This window comes from Xenopus laevis, chromosome 1L (genome assembly GCF_017654675.1).
Source record: "Xenopus laevis strain J_2021 chromosome 1L, Xenopus_laevis_v10.1, whole genome shotgun sequence".
In the NCBI taxonomy this organism is placed as follows: Eukaryota; Metazoa; Chordata; class Amphibia; order Anura; family Pipidae; genus Xenopus; species Xenopus laevis.
Window position 1 is genome coordinate 58,921,723 of NC_054371.1, and position 23,264 is coordinate 58,944,986.

Genomic DNA, 23,264 nt, shown 5'->3' on the forward strand with positions numbered 1-23,264 from the left:
GGGCTGCATGGGTCATGGAAGGCTTCATGCTTCACATTCACATAATTTAAGCAATTTTTGGGAATCCTTTAATTCCCTGTGCAGCTTTGTTACACTTAAAGTAAAGCATCATAACAGGTCTGTAATAATTCATTTGAAATAATTAGTATAAAAACGAAATTTCACTAAAGGTGGCCATAGACGCACCTATAATTTTGTACAAAACTAATTTTCATGCAAATTGTGGTGCATGTATGGTGGGAGACAAGCCGACCAATATCTGCAGAAGATTTCGATATATTGGATATATTGGATATTGGAAATTTCAGAAGGAGTTGCTGCTATGCTTACAATAGAGCAGAAATGCTGTTTTGAGGGGTTTTATTCACCTTTTGGATATGTTCCTTTTTTATATGAATTAAGTTTGCCTAGAAACATTATCAGCATCACATTAAAGGGGGCAGCGTACCCCTGTTTACAATACTAGTTATATGAAGAGGGCTTGTGCTGAACATACTTTGCTAATTAGGAACTTTGTGTATTTTTATATTTCTTGTACGAAACAGAGAAAAATCTGGAACTGAAAGTCACATTCTACTACTTGTCATACAAGCACAGTGAAGACAAATGTGCAGCCCGCTGAGAAGCACTCTGTATAATGATGTGCAGTTTATCTCACAGCCAAGCACACTGCAGCTAGGGGAAGTAAGGGGTTTTGTTTATACAGAGGGCTGCTGGTTTGTTTTGATTGTGCTCGTACGAGTCAGTAAAATGTGACTTTAGTTTCTGTTTCAGGTTTTATCCTGTTTTTTTTGCAAGAAATAACAAAAGCCATAAATATTTCCTAATTGCAGTTATCGGACCTCTTATCCAGAAGGCTCGGGACTTGGCGGTTTCTGTATAAGGGGTCTTTCTGTAATTTGGTCTCCATACCTTAACTCTATTAAAATATCTTTTAAACATTAATTAAACCCAATACGTTTTGCCTTCAATAAGGATTTATTATTTCTTAGTTGGGATCAAGTACAAGGTGCTGTTTTATTATTGCAGGTAACAAGGAAATAATTTTTAAATATTTAAATTATCTGATTATAATGGAGTCTATGGGAAATGGTCTTCCCGTAATTTGGAGCTTTCTGGATAATAGGCTTCCGGATAACTGATCCCATACCTGTATAACAACAGTCTTTTCATTACAGGCCTTGTTCATAGAACTAGTGTTGAAATAAGTGGTTTACTGCCCCTTTAATGTGATAGATAGATAACTTTGTACAGCATATAAAGAGGGAGCCTTTCCAAATGATACACATAAATGAGCTGTTATTTATTTTTCTTATTAAAGAATTCATAATTTATGAGGATACTGACATATTCATGAGACTGGGGTAGTGACATATTCATTGAACTCCTGTTAAAAAAGGGAGTATTGCCACTTTAAACTTCATACTGATAAAACTCTGCTGCTTCTTGGGACACACAGGAATGACTACATTCTTGTGTGTATGAAGATACTTTTTCCCATAAGGTCACATTGCAAATATATCATTTTGTTTACTTTGGAATGATTTCAGAAGTCTTGAGGCAATGGAAAGATTTGATTTTCCTGCTGTGAAAGTGCTCTGTTCTGTTATTCTGCATAATAGGAAAATCCCAGAAAGGCTGACCTTTGGCACAGGAGGACTTCATTCCATCTGAAATAATCTCTCTATACATTTCCCTGCTTTTCCTTTTTATACTTAGCCAAAATGTTTAGTGCTGGTTAGTGATGGGCGAATAAATTTGCCATGCATGGGTTTGCGCCGAATCTCCTCGTTTCGCAGCCTGCAAATGTTTTCATGAAACTGTGGCAAAAAATTGCCATCGGAAAATTCACTGCGAAGGGAAACGGGACAGATTTCCCCATCACTATTGCTTGGTTGTGGGTTTTTCCAGGTGGTATTTTAATTACACAGAAGCCCAAACAGCCCCCCACCAGCCCACTAAATAGTGACTGTCTATGGCATCTTACAGCAGCCCCTCTGGCATTTGCCAGAATCTACAGATTGCCAGTCCAGAAGAAGCACCTTTTAATAGGGGCAACTAAAGAAGCAAAATACAGCTGTGTACGATTAGCTATATAGAGTATGGGACCTATTCTTCAGAATTCTCAGGACCTGGGGTTTTCCAGATAAAGGATCTTTCTGTAATTTGGATCTTCATACAGTAAGGGGGTTATTTATCAAAATTCAAAAATGTCTCATTATTTTCTGAATGCTACTCCGACCAAATCCGCACGTTTTTTCCCCGTTATTTATCAATACATTTTTTTGAAAATTTTATGTGCGGGGAAAAAACTCGAATTGTGCGTTTCTTTTGAATTTTTGCCTAAAAACCACAACAACTTTGGATTAATGCACAAAACCCAGTGCACATCAACCTATCTTCGTTACTTCTTCTATTGACTTCTACATGAACTCGGCAGGTCTGTGTTGGAGTACTTTTTTATTCAGACTTTAAATAAATTCCAAAAAAATCAAGTTCTTTTTTTCCACACAAATTCGGATTTTGCATTTTTGGCATTTGGACTTCAATAAATAACCCCCTAATTCTATTTAAAGATAATTTAAACATTAAATAAACCCAATTGTTTGGTTTTGCTTCTAGTAAGGATTAATTATATCTTAGTTGGGACCAAGTACAGGGAACTGTTTTATTATTGCAGAGAAAACGAAATTCAGTTTTTAAAATCTGAATTATTTGATGAAATAAGAGTCTGTGGCAGACTGCCGTCCTGTAACTTGGAGCTTTCTGGATAAAGTGCTAATAGATAACGGATCCCCTACCTATATTTGCGTATATTTCTTTTGTCTTTATTTTTTAGAGTTAAATTTTTGGAATTCAGACTGTTATCAGGTTGCTTTGTTTTCACTCACCCTATGAGCAGAAATTTGCAGAGAAGGGAGTTCTGAATACTCCTAATCTACAGGATATCGGTGAAAGTGTAATTTTTAGTTGTGCTGAGCTTTAAACTCACTTGACTTCAGGTTTGGAGTCAACCTAATCTGAGATCATAATTCTCTGTTGCAACTACACTTTTTTTTTTTTTTTGAGTACGCTCACTTTTGGCAATAACAAACAGAACCACTAGATGTCCTACTACACCACAACATGTAATACCTGTATTGTGTTCATAGAAGCTGGCTTGTCTAGACTTGGGATTTTGTTTTATATATTTTGGAATTCCACAAATCATGTTTGTTTTTGGTGTGTGTTTTTTTACTTGCTTCAAAGCAGCATGAAATCTAAAATACATTGTTTTATATGTTGAAAAGTCACTGTTGAGATTCTTTCAAAACTAGACAAATATGAGGTAAATATTTAATTTTGCTTTAGGCAGTTTTGCCCTCTATGCTTGCAACTCCTTAGGAATTCCTAGCATATGTTTTTATATTATATATATTTATATTAACTCAGGCATGTCCAAAGGCCAGCCCGGGGGCCGAATGCGGGCCGTTTTAAAATTTATACTGGCCCCCAGCCTCCATGAAGAAAGTAATAATAATAATGCAGCCGCCACCTCATTTAAACCTCATTTTAAACAAATTCCCATGGTTCATGGTATGCCCGACACTAGTGGTTTTCAGCTAGCGGAGGAATTCTCAACATGGTTGGGTGGTTTATTTCAATGAAACCATGTGTCACTAGCTGTAACAAGTGAAAAGGAATCCAGAAACCCATTATGCAAAGTACCCCGAAATACGTAAAGGGGAGCTGTCACCTTGATAAAACATTCCAAGTCCTATTTTATTGTGTTAGTCCATCAAAGTAACTTTATTGTACTTTACAAAAATATAAACAAACTATGTTTGATCACTTTTGGAACTCACATCAATAGGCAGGTGTCATTTATTAAAGTGATACTGACATTAAAAAACTTCTTTTTAAAATATGAATGTACTTTAAATCTTACCTATAGGCCGTGTTGATAGTTTATTTGCTGAGAGGTTTATTTTTGTAAGTAATTGTTAGTTGAAGTTTCTAAACCTGACTGTTTTGCCAACCTGACTGTCCCATCTCAGCCTGTCAGTTAGCGATTCTAATGCTAACGGACTCCTGCTGCGCAAATATGGCAGCCCCCTCATAGAGGAACATGGGGCATCAGACAGGTAATGTAAAAGCATTGGGCAAATACTTCATGGGAAAGTTTCAAAGGCAATATTATGATAAATGTAAAAAAAGAGTTCAATTTCTGGTGTCAGTATCTCTTTAAGGCAAACTTTGCATCATCCTAAAATCTTGTGATTGTGCCAGAAAGAAAGGTCTGATGGCCAGGTGCATGCACATACTACAGTGATTAGAGATGGGCAATGATGTACAGGAAGTGCAGAAATTAAAGTCAACGTGATTGCTGTGCCTCAGGCATAGAGGTGGGGAAGGCAAAATATGATTGACAGCCGAGATTTTTAAATTAGTTTATAGCAGCTAGGGTGTTTTAATAAAAAAGTATTTGTGTTTCATGCTTACCTTATAAAGGACTTTTATTATACAGCTTTTTATGTCTGGTTGACAGGTCCCCTTTAAATGAAAGGATGTAGCGACAGCCTCCTTCCCACTAAGCATCTATAGAAAAGTCAGTCAGTTGTCGTGACACAAATAAAAGAGGGAAAATCTTGTTTTTCGCTGAACATGGCCCCCCCCTTTACCCCTTGCTGGGCTTTCAGAAGTCCAACAGAACAGCATTTCTAATGGCTGCATTTGCATTTTTAATGGATGGCTTAATTTGATTACACGCGTTGCCCCATTTACAGTCAGAAAAAAGGAAACAGCGAGCGTGTATTTTAAGGAGTGATGTAGGGAGGCTAATTAGGTCTAATTAACTTAAACGACTCGTCTCTCTGTTAAAGCCTACCTGGGTGGAATTTATTTGTGTGCTGGTGAATAGCAATCAATCTACTCGTCTTCTAAAGCTCTGTGGTGGGTTACCAGGGGCCATGCATGCGCTTGCCTCCTGGTGGCTCATTGTTTAGCTGTACTTTTTTTTATACCATGTGATTTATTGCCGCTATTAAACAGTTGTTTGCTATAAACCCGGCAATCTTTCCAACATGAGTTGTAGTAGTTTGATGGTTGGTTTTATGACATTACTCACATATTTTCTGTGTCAGAAATCCATTTGTGACTGCCTTTCTTTGTAGGACATTAAACACTTTCTCATATGGAATAAAAAGCACAAATAAATAAATGGCTGATTGACATGTACTGTGTAATTAAAATTATATAACAGAGCAGAGCACAGATATGTCCCTTTCCATAGGGGAGTCATCCAATGCAAGGTCCCCAGACAGCTATGCCCCTGCTATATTTGGCAACTTTCTCCAGATCTTTTCTTTTGACCTCTCCAGCAAACATTTGCTTGAGCTTCCCACCATTTCCCACTTACACATACTAAATCCACATTTTATCATGTGTCATTTGTGGAATGATGAAGCTACCTGTTGAGCTATGCCATTCTGGGAATAGTTTCGGCAGAAGGTGCTGCCACAGCATAAGTAACTAATGAGCGACTGCATTCTTTTGGAAGCAACTGTCATCTTCATTTTTTTTTTTTGTCCTCCTGTCTCCCGACAGCTGTTTGCTACCAAAGTCTGGGCATGGGATCATTGAAAAAGGTTGGGAGAGCATTCCACAAATGCCCAAAAATGCATATCTCTTAACCAGAAATAGCATAACTGAAATGCTTTGAAATCAGGCAGCTAGAGGGATAACTGCGCTGCTTGCGCCTAAATAAGTCAATTATGAGAAGTCAGTGTTGTATATTTAAAAGATTGAATAGATAATAACTGCTACAGCATACACGCGTTAAGGCATATGCTCTAGGTTGTGCATCACTTGCTGCATCTTTTAATGGGCTTTATAGGGATCCAGTATGATATGGATTTAATTTAATTCTGCATGCACAAACATGTTTATACTGACCGTTGTCATATTTAGAGGTAGCAAACTGTTGTCTTCCTGATTAATATCTGGTTTTGTTTAGTTGCAGTTGTGGAAAGTCCTGTTGGTTCTGGGTGATATCTCTCAAGGGCCCAATTTTGCCCTTTTTAGCAGCTCGGTGGCTAACTTTAGTCTTCACTTTTATCTTCCTTGAACAGTGTTTGGACTCTTTTAACCTCCTTTTTTTAAATAAATATGTTTCAATGAGTCATGGGATACAAGCTGCATCTCTCTAGGTAACAGTTATAGCTGCTAACTAATGCTATGGATAAGAATGTATTTTATTATACATGTATGCATGTTTTCTAATGGCTTTATCGTGCATTTTTGAACATTCAATTCAACCACACGAGGGCACCAGAGACCACTGATTATTAGAGGCGCTTCTTTAAACATTGAATCCTACTTAGATTTGGGTTGAGGAACCTCCTCTTTCAGCCTCTGTCGTTATGAGATAAACTACATAAAATCACTGCAGTAAACAAAACTTGATTGCATTGTCCAAAACCCATACTTATTTCTGAAAGAGATTCATTTTGCAAATATACAGTGTAACAGCAATATTACGTGATTCTTTCCAATTTTTTTCCTTTAATAGGAAACTGTAACTCTGTTTCCCTCCTATCTTGTAAATGTGTTTTTTATTTACTCTAAAATAGCACTAATTAATGTACACAGTGCCGGAAAAAAGTTTTTCTGGCACGAGTCCCTAGTCCGCAGAGCTTTCAGTCTAGTTTGGTGCTCAGTGATTATGATGCTCGCCCAAGGACACAGGGATGGTGCCTCTATATTATACATATGCATGAAAGCATTTAATTCTGGCATAATAACATTCCATGTCCAGTAGAACAATCCCCTATTCTAAACAGTGCACATTTTTCCCCCTATATTTGGAATGCTTTTAAAGATTGTATGGCAGTCTTACTAATGCATAGTCAGTGCATGCAAATCAAGACTATCCCCCTTTCATATTATGTGCCTGCTTCTTTTGGCCTGGGAGGGTCCACCAGCTGTTTGAGTGACGGGAGCAGTCTGCCTTCACATTTGGAGTTTATAATTCCTTGCTATACTGGGACAGTGTTCAGTTCCCCAAGCCCCACATAGGTCAGGACTTCAGTGGAAGAACTTGAAAGGCAGAGGGACGAGGCCTGTATGTGTCATCTGCTTCCTACTTTAGGCCGATCCAAACCAGAAGCTGTATGACAATGCTGATAAGATTTTGCTAACACAAAACTAAAGTCAGAGCATGTCAAGGATGTCCAAGGGAGAGAAAGCAGCTCTAAATTATGACCTGCTTCCTATCGAGCTTAAAACGAATAAAGAGACTTTGCCGCACCAAACGGTCATGAAGACATTTTGCATCAGTATCATTGCTCACGGGCTGCCGTTTTGTCGCAGGCGGGTAAGTACCCAAAAACAGTGTCCCTTGTAATTAACTAATTATAGTTAGGGGTTCTGTTATGTATGAACAGTACATTTTTCCTTTATCTTACATTTGGGACTATTTCAACACCCCTAATCCAAGGATTAACCAATAACAGCATTTTTTTAACTTAAATTCCGTTGATAAACTACCAAATATTTCTTCAGTTTTTAATTTTGCACACATAGAAGAGCACTTCTGTTAACCACTTAGCAGCACGTCTAAATAAAAATAGCAAGTCACTATGCAACGCATGCGATATAGTTTAAATATAGATAACCCCAGCCGCTGCGTGTCTGGGGGCTTTTCAACGTCCTTTACAAAAGTCTTGAAAAATCACAGTCGTTCCATACTTTTCTCATTATCCCTTGGAAGATATATATAAATATCAGATGAGATATAAAATCCAAACAATTTAAATTATGTGGGGTGCAACAAGGGTATAACCACAAAATTCCTATAGACATGTATGTATGATAAATCTTTTAAAACAACTATAAGCCCAGTGCAAGTGCATTTTATTTTGTGGACTGAATTTCTCTTTTTGTCTGGAAGCTATATATATATATATATATATATATATATATATATACATATACATATACATATACATATACATACATACATATACATATACATATACATATACATATACATATACATATATATATACACACACACATATATATATATATATATATATATATATATATATACACACACATATATAATATTATATGTATATAACTATGAGGATAGAATAGCCCTGAAAAAGCATAATTATAATTGGTAGACAAATTGCAATTGACATTAATGTGCCCTGAAGATCACACTGGCTGGAACAACGGAGCAAATGGAAATGAGATTTCAATGGTAACCTTTAATACGCCTTGTTGGAAGTTGTGTACACTGGTTTATATATACATACTCACAACTTGAGTATCATTTGCCTTAATTGGATTGTATATTACATGAATATTATGGCAGGCACTAAGGCCTGCAATCTTTTTTTTTTTGTGCCCATGGCAAAGATATGCATAATTGTGAGGGTTCAGAACGTGTTGGGTTTCATGTACTTATGTAGTACTCAATGAAATGACTTTGTATGTTCCATACATGTGACATCTCAGGTTGTTAGTATAACCTGGTACTAATAGTACTGGTTGCTGAGAAGATAAGACGTGATCACATTTTATCTTGCATCCCAATGAGAGGCTGAGGACTCCACACATGCATAATTATGTAAATAAATGATGACATGAAATCTATGCGCACATTATCATGATTTGCTTTGTGTGATGCCTCTTCTCTGCCTCTCAGCCTGAAGGAGTATTTCTAATCATTGCTGTGAACAGAGCTGTTCTCCTACAAAATAAACACATTAATGATTTAGGGAGCTTGTAATACACTCGTGCCTCAACATGACAATTTTGTAGAAAATGTAGATGTTTTAGCATAATCCTTAAATGCTTGCCTGGCTAGCTATGCATTATTGCCTCCTGCCTCGTAACAAATTGTGCTCTGATAATGTCATTAAACCCTTGTTAGTATGTGCACTCTTGTCTATTTTTTGATATTTTCCTAAGCAAGTGGCATAGAAAGTCAGGCCTGCTTAGAGCCTTAAAATAGAAAAGTGATGCAAAGTGTACTGTTCATTTTCTGTGTGCATTATTTTTCTCTATCATGTAGAAAATGGACAGCGTAATCGTGAGATATAAAAATACTCATGTTATGGGATCTGCCTCTTTAGCCTCGTACATCTCCTGCATTAGTTATATTGAGCTTACATCAAGCTGTTGACTATAATTGGTCATGCGGCACATAGTCTGCCATCTGGAATATGCAAGTCATTTCTGCAAAAGAAGGGCTATAAAGGGCTAGCCATGGTGTGGACTTCTTGGTATAGACAATTCATAATACATAGGGCACGGGGACACGGATCGAGTCCAACCACAGTTGAAAGGGTTTTTTCAACTTCCAGTACTATTAAACAGTTTGTCTAAGTTATTCATGTATTGTTAGATTGTTCAGACCCAGATTTACTACTCGCTTAGAATTATACATATGTATATCTGTCTCTATGTATGTGAAATCAAATATAATATATAACTGAACCGAGAGGATATTCAGTTAAGCCATTTTATTGTCAGGTGTGGGCATATTGGCATTATTTCCTTGAAGGTAGTATTAGAATGTATTGGTATTAGAAGATGCAGTAATGATTTTGTATTGTGTGTATATATATACACACACACACACACACACACACACACCACACCACACCACACACTCCTGTTCATTTGCCATTTATTAGATTTAAGGCATCATATCGATAAACATCAACGTTTCGGTTCATGGACTAGAACCTTTGTCAAGATGTATTGCCATGTATTGTAGAGAGATTGAATGAAGGTCCGCACTGTCTTATAAGAAATCGCAGAACTTTTAGGGGCAGATTTATCAAGGGTCGAAGTGAAAATTTTAATTTACAAATTTTTTAAGTGAAATTTGACTAGGGAATAGTTAATCCTTTTCGAATTATTAAAAAATTCAAATCCGATTTACTGGCCTTTTAAGAATTCGACTATTCACCACCTTAGACCTGCTGAATTGCTGTTTGAGTTGTTTTCAGCCCTCCTGAAAATCTAGTTTTGAGTTGATCGAGTTGATTTGAAATTGACGGGTCGACCCCATTTACCCGAGTTTAAAAAAATTCAATTTTTTTTATAAATTGCTGTTGGTCTAATAAAATAAAGAAAGAACACTCAGTGGGACTTAAAGGGGTTGTTCACCTTTGAATTAACTTCTAGTATGATGTAGAGAGTGAAATTCTGTGACAATTTGCAATTGGTTTTCATTTTTTATTATTTGTGGTCTTTGAGTTATTTAGCTTTTTATTCAGCAGCTCTCCAGTTTGCAATTTTAGCAGTCTGGTTGCTAGGGTCCAAATTACCCTAGCCACCATGCAATGATTTGAATAGTAGACTGGAATATGAATAGGAGAGGCCTGATTAAAAAGATGAGTAATAAAACGAAGCAATAACAATAGATTTGTAGCCTTAGCGAGCATTTGTTTTTAGATGGGATCAATGACCCCTATTTGAATGCTGGAAAGTGTGTGAAGAAGGTGACAAATAATTAAAAAACAAAATAAAAAATGAAGACCAAATGAAAAGTTGCTTAGAATTGCCCATTCTATAACATACTAAAAGTTAACTAGGTGAACAAAGAAAAAATTATTTTTACAAAAAATCCAACATTTCGAGCACAAGCAGTGCTCTTCCTCAGGGATAAATTTATATATTTGGTGTGGGTACTGAGTGTAACTGGAGTCCTGTGGGAAAAAGTTCCTAGCCCACTATAATGTTGAGTCAGCTACATATTTCTGCTCAGCACTGACCAGTTTATTAGTGATAGTACAACCTTCTACTTTCTCTCGATATAGTGACAGAGTTTATGATGGGCTATATACTATTTTTAGTCATTTGGTGGAAGCAGTTCTCATTGACTTTTTCCATATTGTAGTCCAGAACAGCCGTATGGTCGGGGAGGATGGAAACTGGAGCCTTTTTTGGCCTTGGCGAGAATAGAAGCTGCAGAGAACCAGACTTTTGGATTTCAAATTCCTATAGCTCACTCAGCCCCTGAAAACTAAAAGAAAAATAGTATCCATAAAAATGAAATGAGTTTAATTCCTACACAACAAATTGTAATATTGAAATGGAACTGGCCTGCCAAAGTAACAGAAGATCTCCTGGTGGGTCCCAGCCAAGGACAATTGACATCAGTCCTTTCTAATTTCCACAATTGGTCTATATGACACCTGTTCTAGGTCTCACAATATGCCTTTGATGTCATGTTTTCTGGTGGGCTTTAGAGGTACAGTTAATATGTATCAACTTATAAATTATATTTATAATATGAGAGAGTCCAAAAACTAAACTCTGACAATATAACGACTGGCAACTGTAATATAGTGTACATAGCTTTAGTGTTTTTTAAGTTGTTTTCTGTAATAGATGCCTTTCATATCGAATGGTCAGGTATTTCTTAAAAGGGTCGGGGGGGGTTCGTTTTAAGGATTTAAGTAGATTCGTGGAGATTTAATAGTCTCTTCTGCGGGGCAACAATCTCCCCGAACTGCCTTCCGCCTGCTAAAATGAGAACGCCAACGCCAATGCACTCACATCGCTTAGGTTTCCGAAGTTGCCTCAGGAGGAAACTTTGGGCGACCTCAGAAATCGAAGAGCCTCGAGTGCATTGGCGCTGTCGTTTTTTCCTTATAGCAGGGGGAAGGCAGTTCGGGGAGATTGTTGCTCCGCAGAAGAGACGATTAGTCACTAGGCGACTAAAACTCCCCGAATCTGCCTGTGTGTTGGCTCCCCTTAAGGGGAGCCCTGCTGCAGACTGGAAAAGAGGGTTTGAGCTAATTTGCTGGATGTTCTTTCCCCTGCAACGTTATCTATACTGTTTGTTTTGTGACAGAACTTTAAGTCCCAGTAAAGCCGCATGGGGATTGGTTAGACTGAGGGGAAGTTCACACATCTCCCTCTATCCCAGCCAATCCTAATGTGGCTTTAACGGGACTTAAAGTTCAGTCACAAAACCATTAGAGAGCTTTGCAGGGAAAAGAACCTCCAGACAGACACACTGTAAGCAAATCCATTTCATTAGTCCTGCTCTAGATGCTGTATATGGTGCCTGTCTGTTGATATTTGCTTGTCTTCTTGGCAGTGCATTTTTTAATTGTTTCCCTGCAACCTTGGGTCACTTCAATAAGCTTGCACCTCAGTTACCACATTCTCTAGGACTGGTACCCAATCTCCCTAAACAACCCTGCAATACATACTGTGTGGTGTATAATATAGCAGCACTGTTAGGTGTGAGCCTGCCATGAGGGACGGTTGAGGGGGAGGCATTACAGGAGCCAACCTAGGATGGTATAGGCACTCGAATCAACCCTGAGCACCCTATTATAAAGTGAATAAAGTACCCATTCTTGTAAATTATAAGGACATTAAAAGTTACCGAGGAGTTTCATGACCATATAAAAACATGATGCAGAAGGCCGAGTGTTTTTATACAGGTCATGGAACTCCGAGGTAACTTCTAATATCCTCATATTTTGCAACAGGGGTACTTTATTTATTATAATACACACGTTTCAGTGAGTCATGTGACAGAAATGACATCAGTACTCACCGTTTATATATAATATACAAGATATAATTTACAAGATATTCATGGCTTTTGTGTATTATAAAACACATTCATCCTGCCTCTCATATTGTAGGCTGATGTTGTGAGTGGGATACATCTCCAATAAATGATGTTGAAGAATAGGCACTCCTTTGTTTAATTCAGTAAGAAATTGTGTTAATCCATATATTCCCTCTGCCCCCAGGCCCTTCTAATTTAGTAATATGGGGCCCCAGTGATTTTTTTCAAATCAGTGCATGGTTGCTAGGGTAATTTGAACCCTAGCAACCAGGTTTTGATATTGGGTTCTGTATATGCCTGAAAAAAAAAAAAAAGATAATGCTTCACTGAGTAGTATAAACAGAAATCCAGTTAATTTCAAGCCCAAATAGTAAACAAACCCTAAAGTGAGCGTGAATTTGCTGATATAGTGAGACTGGCATGTACCGGTAGAATGCTTTATTTCAGGGATGATCAGACAGAAGCACTCACATGAGATTAGGTGGCACCCCGCTTGACCAGTTGCTGCTTAGTCTTCTTAGTATGACATGATAATTGTATTAAGATCTGTATGTTAAACATGCAGCGTAGTGAGAAATCTGCTCTCTTCATGGAAAAAGTGACACAGCGCTACTTCATGTTCCCAGCAATGTATTGCCAATAGACCTTAATAAATATAATATACAGTTAGAAGAGCATATCTGGCTTGTGGAGCTGCTAGCATTAAGCTAGCTCAATAAAACGGATTCATCTGATGTGTTTGCATTATTTTAAATAGTACTCATTTCTACCTGACAAAAAATGTATTAAGATAATTATTATCTTCATTAAGGCACCAAGCTGCTTTATTGATTTCTAAAAGAAGTCCATAAGACTTGCCATTGATCCTTCTTGGCAGGGTTACTGAGGCGTTAATCAGAGATATTATTCCATCTCTGCTGCAGTCATCCAAAACATTATGAGTACTTTAAGCATTATATTCTCACACTAGCATGGAATGAGTAAATGGGATTTATTTGAATGCACTTAACCACTTCCATGCTTCTACTGCTTTTAAAGTCACCTTGCATGTCACATTAAACTGGCCTACACTCACTGGGGACTTTCCATTTATATTTGATTCCATTTCCAGCATGCTCTTCTCTGGTTTAAAAGGCTTTGGTAGCAATAGAGTTAGTTGTAGTTTTTTAGGAACAGTTGTTTATTCCTTATCATTTACATTATACAATCAAGATACAGTAAAACACGTGTGTTTTTAGATTTCTTATTTTCCCTTAAATTTTAGATCAGTGGTTAACCGTCACAGCAAACCATTAGTGCTCACATGTACATTTACACGAGTTACTGTCCATCACTTGGCACACACATCCTAGCACAATTTCCCAGGATATCACTATACATTGACAAGTTAGGATGCGTGAGATTCACTCATGCACATTTTATATGATCTTGAGCTGCTTTGTTTCACTGGAAAATGGATAGATTGAGAAGATTATGTATGTATGTATGTATGTGTGTGTGTGTGTGAATGTATATATGTGTATATTGTATGTGTGTGCTGGGTGGAATGACAATCAAGATGATAGATAGATAGATAGATAGATAGATAGATAGAATTTAAATAATAACTCTAAAAATAAAATGTTTAACCTTACAGAGCAACATCATTGGTTGATGGGGTCAGTGACCCCCCTTACAGCCAGATAACTTTTATTTACAGGTATGGAATGTGTTATCTAGAATAGTAGGGCCCTGAGGTTTTCTGGATAACAAATCTTTACATAATTTGGATCATCATATCTTAAGTCTCCTAGAAAAACATGTAAACGTTAAATAAATCCAATAGGTTTTTTTTTTTTTTTTGCTTCCAACGAGCATGAATTATTTCTTAGTTTGGATCAAGTACAAGGTACTGTTTTATTATTACAGAGAAAAAGGAAATCATTTTTAAAGAATGTGGATTATTTGGATAAAATGGAGTCCATGGGGGATGACCTTTCTGTAATTCGGAGCTTTCTGGATAACAGATCCTATACCTGTATCAAGATGGAAATACCAGTTAAAAATTTGCTGAAAAAACAGACCACTGCATACTCTACTGAAAAGGGTGAACTACTGCTTTAACTTTGTGCTTTACGTGATCAATCTCTGTCGCCTTATTTCACCAGAATTATTAATAAGTAGTTATTCCGAATTTATTTGTGATACAATTGACCGTATGATAGGGACCTTCCATTGTAATCTCCATGTGGGCAGGAGCTGTTGCAAGTGCTGTACATGCTGAATATGTCATTATAAATAAAGGATAATAATAAATGTGGTGTCAAATTCTCTTTGCTTTAATGGAAGGACATGACATATTGTTAGGAGACACGTTATTTTGGGTGCTCAGATTTTATAGTTTTTCCTGGCATCCGTTCTCTGAATACCTGAACGAATGATCCAACCTGTCCAGCTTGTGTGTATGATTAAAAAGGTGTGACAGGTAGATATCAGAGTGCTCATTCTGCTTTAATGAGTGCCCTATGGTTCATGACATGCTGAACAAGAGGGGACCCTAGTGCGCACAAACTATGTCTTGCAGTTGTGCCTAGCCATGGATTTTATAAGGCAGAAATAGTGTCCTCTCTTACTTCAAAATCATAAATGATGATTAATTGGCTCCTGCTAAAATTGACCGTATGTGGTTGGAGGTCTAACAGCTGGAATGGCTGAGCTTTTCTCTCCCTGATTTACAGGTAGGTCCATAAATATTTGGATATACAACTTTTTTTTCTAATTGTGGTTCTGTACTTTACCACAATTAATTTTAAATAAAACAACTCAGATGCATTTGATCTGCAGACTTTCAGCTTTAATTCAGTGGGTTGAACAAAAAGATTGCATAAAAATGTGAGGAACTAAAGTCTTTTTAACACAATCACCTCATTTCAGGGGCTCAAAAGTAATTGGACAAATTAAAAAACTGAATAAAATGTTCATTTCTAATACTTGGTTGAAAACCCTTTGCTGGCAATGACAGCCTGAAGTCTTGAACTCATGGACATCACCAGATTCTGGGTTTCCTCCATTTTAATGCTCTGCCAGGCCTTTACTGCAGCCGCTTTCAGTTGCTGTTTGTTTGTGGGCCTTTCTGTCCAAAGTTTAGTCTTCAACAAGTGAAATGCAGCTCAATTGGGTTCAGATCAGATGACTGAATTGAACAGTTCAATATATTTAAGGGAGCAACTACCCCATCTAAAAATCTCCCTGTGCTTTACGTGTTATCCTGACCCTCACAGGTATATATTGTATACGTAATGTCCAAACAAACACGGGGCAAAAACAGGGGAGTATAAATAATTAGTAAAATATCACCTTTAATAGTCCATCTTTAAAAATCCATAGTACCGTATATACTCGAGTATAAGCCGATTTTTTTCAGCCCCCAAAATATGCTGAAAAACTCTACCTCGGCTTATACTCGGGTCAAGCGCAAAAACGGTCGCCGGCATCTAAGAATAGTCGCCAGCGTCTCAGAATAGTTGCCGGCGCCCAAGAATAGTCGCCGCGTCCAAGAATAGTATCCAAGAATATTCGCCGGCGTCCAAGAATGGTCGCCGGCATCCAAGAACGAGATGCTGGCACCTCCAATGGGAGCAGAAACCCTCAATTTTTTGATTGAAACTTACCAGAAGCTGCCTCATTTCTCACCCTCGGCTTATACTCGAGTCAATACGCTTTCCCAGTTTTTGGAGGTAAAATTAGGTACCTCGGCTTATACTCGGGACGGCTTATACTCGAGTATATACGGTAATTACAATTCATCCCAACATTGTGGATTGCGCACTCGACACGTTTCGTGGCCTCTCGCCACTTCCTCGCCTCTCGCCACTTCCTCAGAAGCGATCCAATTTGGACAATTTGAAACAACTCTAAATTGATCCCTGGACATCTCCCATTGGCTTAAACAGCAATTTGGCTGGTTTTAGTGGTGAATAGTTGAATTCAAGTTCTTAAAGAGCCAGAGTATGATAAATCTCGAAAATCTAATTCATATTTTTTTTTGAAAAACGCTAATCGAATTTGAATAACTCCCTAGTCAAGTTTGACAGTTTTGACCATTAAAAAAAAAAGAAAATTCTAATTTTGTATTTGAATTTTCAATTCGCCCCTTCATAAATCTGCACCATCATAGAACATTTTATTATCCCGTATGCTTCCTAAAGTTTAAATCATTCGAACAAGACAATAAAAATAATTGCCGAAGGTAAATCCTTTTAACTTATGGCGATCTTAACAGCAGCTGTTTATTGAATGCAGGGATATGAGCTGAGCCAGCCCCTGTGTGCTCCTTTGGCAGTGACTGGCTACTTTACAAAGATTACTGGAAGGAGATGGTATTTCCTGTAGCTCTGGCAGACACTTTAGATTCAGGTCATACCTATCAGCATTCTGCTTGTCGCAGAGCTGTAAACAGCCATTGCCTGAGAGCTGATTTGGCTCTTCTGTACATAGAACATTACTGCATCCACTGTGTATACTGAGGGGCCCCTCTGAGCAAAGACCATTGGGGATACAAGTCATCTGCTTCAAGCCATTTATGAAAAGGTGTTAAAAATATGTCCTGTCTCTAGAAATGAGAAATGCAATTATTGTCCTCTGCTTTTTTCAAGTTTGGTGAACTATTTCATAACATAAAACACGTTTTCTTTTAAAGGGAACATATTCTTTGTTTCTAAGAATGGTTGGCATTCTTACATTTGCAAATGTTTAGTAGAGCATAGTGAATGTTCTGCACCTTGAGTCTGATTTTCCAGTGTATTTGTGTGTATTTATATTAGCTGCCATGCTGGTTGCGTTGACATAGTAGCTTAGAAAATAGTCATCTCTAGTAGCCAAAATATCTTGAGAAGGGTAACATTACCAAGCTATAGCATTGCTAAAATATACCTTAAATAATCTTAGACATTTTGTCATGCTTGTACTTAGTTCATTGGCAACCCCATAAGAATGTAATTGCATCATTATGTGGGCAAATGATTCTGTCGGGCCTGACTATAGTCACTGTATTCAAACAATGTATGTCTATGAAGATTCTCATTTATCCAGGTCACAATATATACAGTATCTAGTAGAATTAAGTCAAAGGCAACTGGACATTTAGGGGGTTATTTAGCAAAGGTAGAATTTTAGAGTTATGTAAGCTTTTTTAGACCTCAAATAAACTTGAAAAAATTCACAACTCAAGTAGTTTCTAATCTAAAGGAGAACTAAACCCCCTTTCTAATAAAAGCTCCTACCCCTAGCCTCCATAGTCCCGTCCCCCCGCTCCACCCTGCACAGGTGTTCACATAATGTCCCTAAACTGGTAATTACCCCTCATTGCAGAGTCAGCGGAGCTCACAGGGGGCCATCATTAGCATTTTGAGAAACTTCAGAAATTAAGCGTTGCAGTGGCGCATGCGCAGTTGTAGCAATATTACTTTCCCGAACAACTGGGTATGAGCCAAAAGCCCTGGAAATTGCCAGAGATTCCTGATGTGCCGCAAGATGGCGCCCGTGAGCTCCGCTGCACTGATTCCGCAATGAGGGGTAATTACAGGTTTAGGAGCATTTACTTGTGTGAACACCTGTACAGGGAGGGGTGAGCAGGGAGGGGGGACTATGGAGGGTAGTGGGAAGAGATTTTTTATTAAAAAGGTGTTTATTTCTCCTTTGAGAAAAAACTTTAGTTGAAAAAACTTTTGAATTCGGGGTAAACGACCCGCAAACTAGAATTTATTGAGTTTTTGGTGAAAAACAACTCAAACGCTCAAATCGGTAGTTTTTTCTACGAAAAAACTCGAACATCATGAAGGCTATTAACATCTTCAAATGGTTAAGAATGGTTAAATGGTTAATGTTGGGATCCCTGGCATTGCCTCCTACATGACCTCCACAGGTTTTAGATGGTGTATTTTCAGATTCAAGCAATTTACAGGCTTGGGGTGTAATAAACCATGAAAAATTCGATTTTTGGTTTTGTTTTTTTTAAATTTTGACCAAAAAAAAATAACCTTAGAAACTCAAATTTTCATGGAAAACACAACTCAGTCCTTAAAAAAAAAATTCCCCCTAAATGTCCAGTTGCCTTTGACTTATTTCTACTAGATACTGTACAAACTATGTACAGCTTTGTTGCATGTGAAAGTCATTTTTTCCAAGAAAGAGGAAAACAGCTTAACATTTAGTACTTTGGCCCTCATTTTCAGGAAGTTATTTCCAGCTCATGTCTTCATCCGGCCATTGAGGGTTTCATTATGAGAGGCTAAAATGAAAGCTATTGCCAGGCCCCTAAAGATTATTTATACACTTGCACTTACGTGTACAGTACAATGTGATCATTGCTATGGCTATAAATATCTTTAGAGGTTATGTGTTTCCTATTATTATTCCCAGTTCATAAGTAAAGCTAGCATAACGGATACTTCACTGAAATCTGCATTACATGCTTAAAGGGTATCTGTACCCCAAAATATGAATTGGTTTAACCTTATTCAGCACTTTTACTATTTGTATTGTTTTTAGTGGTCTCTGAGATATTCAGTTTTAGACAGTTTCATATTGCTAGGCTGGCTCTTTAAAGGCTCAGAGTGTCAGCAGCTCTGTATATGCACTTTCTGGGTTCAGTTTAACCCCAGGCTTGCTGATTACTAGTTGAACCAAAAGTCTGGTATTAGCAGTCTAAAATTGCTTAATGTATAAGAAACCATTAAAAATAGAAAATGAATGCAAAATGTTTAAGTTCTCTGAAATGCTTCCTGATTAACATTACATCAATTGCCTTTTTGGGTGTAGATCCCCTTTAAAGCTTTTCATGTCTGTTTTATTTTTAACCCTTCAGTTATATTGTGTTAATTGGTTGTAGACCATCTGATAGGAAGCCTTTGTGCTAAAGGGCTGCATAAACCTATATGAATTAATTAATCTGCAAACATGTGGTATGTGAAATAACTATTCCACTGATAAAAAAAGGCACAGCACTGCACTGGAAAAATTGTGTTATAGAAAATTCTTTCCCTACCCTACCCCTTAGATACCAGCAGAGGGCAGACATACTCCATTATGTATTTAAAAGTGCCTGTTTATTCTTCTTATGTGATGCATGTTAGCCAGCATTTTTTTAGCTATATGTTGTTGAGAATTGTTGCAACATTTGTTTTTATATAGGGAATGATATAATTGTTTTGAATTATAATGGGCAAGGGTAGTGTTTTAACTGCTGACCCCTAGACCTTTTTAATTAGTGTTATTCTTTGTTATATATATCACAGACCTATAACCTAGCGCTTAAGGGAAGTAATGTCTCTACCCCAGGGACACAGACATGCACTGCACACACTATTAGGATCATTTTTATCAAAAGCAGACTACCCCTATCGATATATATTGTGACTGTGGGAACACCTTGGTGAAAATACCCCCCCCCCAAGAGCTGTGATACAACAATGCTGACCAGTCTGCTTGCAAACAAGTGACATTGATAGTAATTTATATACAAATAGCTTATATACAAATATAGTATACTCTTTCAATGTAGTGGCATGGTTATAATGTATACCCACATGTAGGTAAAATCTTGTTAAAGGGAATATAATAGCAAAAAATAAAATCCCATATTTTACTTTCTTTAATGAAAAAGTAATCTATCTCCAATATACTTTAATTAAAAAATGTCTACCATTTTTATAAGAAAACTGACTGTATGCAGTGAAATTACCCCTTCATTTACTTGCTCTGACTGCTGCGGATAGGAAACTTCAGACAGTCCCTAACTGCTCTGCAGAGAAACAATCATACTTTCAAACAGCAGGGGGAGCCCCCAGAACTCGAGTAGCTTTGTCTGTTTCCCTGTAAAGCAGCCTGCGATCATTTAGAGATTCATATCAACAGCAGTCAACGCAAGTAAATGAAGGTGGAATTTCGCTGAATACAGTCAGGTTTCTTATAAAAACTGTACAGATTAGTTTTGGGGATAGGTTTCTTTTTCAGTGAATAAAGTAAAAATGGTATTTAACTTTTGCCTTTACATCCTCTTTGCTGTTTCCAACTCCAGCAGCAGGGACAAAGATCATGGAGCCAGATTTCAACATAAACTGGGATTATATTTGGAGGATTTTCTTGCTGCAGCCACTGGTTCTGGAGAGTTGAAGAAAGTTTGTATTAAACAATACAAAAACTATAAAATCCACATTAGATTACATGACAACACAGGATCCAGTGCAATCTGCCTATTCTGATTATCTTGTTGTAGCGGCTTCTGAATGATATTGTTTGACTGTTTTAAAGGAGAAGGAAAAGCTTGGTGCACTTGAGAGTACCAAATGTTAAGGCACCCATAAGTGATTGTATAGACTGAAACCCTGGGCCTGTGCTCCTATCAGCAGAAAACTGCACCGGCCGGGGGTTATACCAGTGAGCAGCATGGAGCGATCTTCTGTCATCCTCTTTCCTCGTGCGGCTTCACATGGGAAATTTGAAGAGAGAAGAAGACAGAAAAAGATCACTCCGTGTTGATCACTGGTATAACCGTGGGTTTCAGGTAAGTCAATACAATCACTTTGGGTTGCCTAACGTTTGGGACCCCCAAGTGCACCAAGCCTTTCCTTTTCCTTTAATAATTTATTACGATCCCTAACTCAGCAGCCCAGACCACACTGAGCAAGTGCATGGTCTTGGTCTTGCAGAGATGTTTAACAAAGTTACAAGATGTTTGAAAGCATAAATCATTTGTTTCATTAGGCTTCTGGTGCAGTAAGTTTGTTTGTTTAGTATACAAAATACAGAATTTCTAGCATTATTCTATTTTAGACTTTAGGTCGCCTTTAAAATTATCATTCACAAACCACACATCTCTCAACCTTTTGGATAGGTTTGACCTGCAAACAGTATACTGTATGATTGCTGTAACTAGAGTCCTATTTGACAGTCAGCAGAATCAGGGTGGTTGAGTACATCATCCTAGCAATATAATAATTGCATGGTTTGTGTCTTTTACATTTATTACATTACATTTTTACCTTTATAGGCGTGAGCTTATGCAGGATCTGACACTGGCATAGCTATGCATGTTGGGTAATTCCTTGTAGATGTGACTGCACGTGTTGCCTCCTTTATTTTACTGCCAGCGATGCCCCCAGAAAGGTTAGCGAGTTCCACTCTCCTGGTACATTTCCACTGTTCCTGGCACTTTGCTGCTCTATATCAGATGAGTCACATAATGTTGGTTTCATACAGAGAATCCTCGGTGCTGTTTGTGTTCTTTTTAAGTGACATTCATTTTACAGCGTGTAAGCTGTGATTTCCTACTGGCGAGAATTAAAGACTGATCTGGCGCTCACCCATCATTTATCTCAATCATAAGGACACTGTCAAAAATGGCATCTTTTTTCAACGGGGGAAAAAAATCAGATATAGTTAGTGACATTGGAGTACAGTAGGTGCACCCTGGTGTTCTATAATATAAGTAGGTGCTGCGGGTCACTAACCAAGGTCACTTTGCTGTAGGTAGCCACTGACCAAGTGGGAACGTAACCTATTGTGCAGTCTGCACTTATTATTCCAAGGGATTTATTGGAATCAATCTTTCAGATCTATCTACCTGTCTTTCTATCTGATGTCTGTTGGTTAGTCATCTAACACTCACCAGTCTTACTGTAAGTTATTGACCAGTAGAAGAAAATTCAAGTCCATATTGTATACCTCTCCATTCTACAGGCTAAAGGAGAAGTCCCCTTTATCTCCATATATCAACATATAACAATATCTGCCTGTGTGACAAGAGCCGCAAGTTTGTGGTTTCTGCGACAGAATATTTCCAGGCTAAAATACATTATAGAAGTCAATACAAAAGTGAATATTTGCGGGCAGCAAGAGATATGGAGATTCAGAGAGTGTTGCCAAGCCACGTCATCCATAGCAACAGATAGCTTTACTAATCTAGGGCAGTTAGGCTAATGAAAGTTACATGGCAATCTTATTGGCCTAGGTAATCTGTTGTTTGAACATGCCGCTCCTTTGCCTTGGGCTATACGTGTTCATAGAGGTACATCAGTCTGGTATCTGTGTGGGATTTTTCTTTAGCTGCAGAACTTACAATCAAAGGTTTTGCATATGTGTGTACTTTAAAAGGATTATGCCTAAACTTGTTTAAAGGAGAAATAAAGCCATCTTTGTAATTATAGCCTGACTTATTATTTTTATTATTGACATGTATTTTTAGAGCACCAACATATTGCACAGCGCTGACTAGCAAAGGTATACAGTAGGTGTGCAGCGGAGTCGGCAGATCCCAAATCTGGTCATACCATTTTCTGTCTCTGGCGGGGAGAATGTACAATAAGAATCCAGAACAGATCCTGTTCAGCAAGCAGTGCCAGGGACCAGAAGCCACATGGCAGTCATTAGCCCCACTACAATGCTTTGCCTTTTTTGGTCAGGTATTGGGGGAGCACGGCTGTTTGGGGCAAACTGGCTGGTGCAATTGAGGTGCCAGCTCAGGGGCCCTACACAGAAAGGCTGTTTTAATTCTCTTTTTAAAGGAACAATTCACTGAACAATTCCTTTAAATTGTAATGTCTCAACCAAGTGTTGGCTCAGCTGAGACTGAAGGCTCTCTTGTTTTAGGAACCAAATCATTCTGGTAGAACATCTGAAGAGCTGTCGGTGC

At 37.8% G+C, this 23,264-nt stretch overlaps 1 protein-coding gene across 7 annotated transcripts in view; it reads left to right on the forward strand.

Moving 5' to 3' along the window:
* Positions 1-23,264, forward strand: part of fbxw7.L (F-box and WD repeat domain containing 7 L homeolog) — a 139,953-nt gene that overhangs the window by 49,355 nt on the left and 67,334 nt on the right. The window contains exon 1 of one of the 7 annotated variants that reach the window (XM_018249552.2): positions 7,022-7,354. Coding sequence (XP_018105041.1) covers positions 7,199-7,354 — 156 coding nt within the window. The 5' untranslated portion in view covers positions 7,022-7,198. 7 annotated transcript variants of the gene reach the window in all.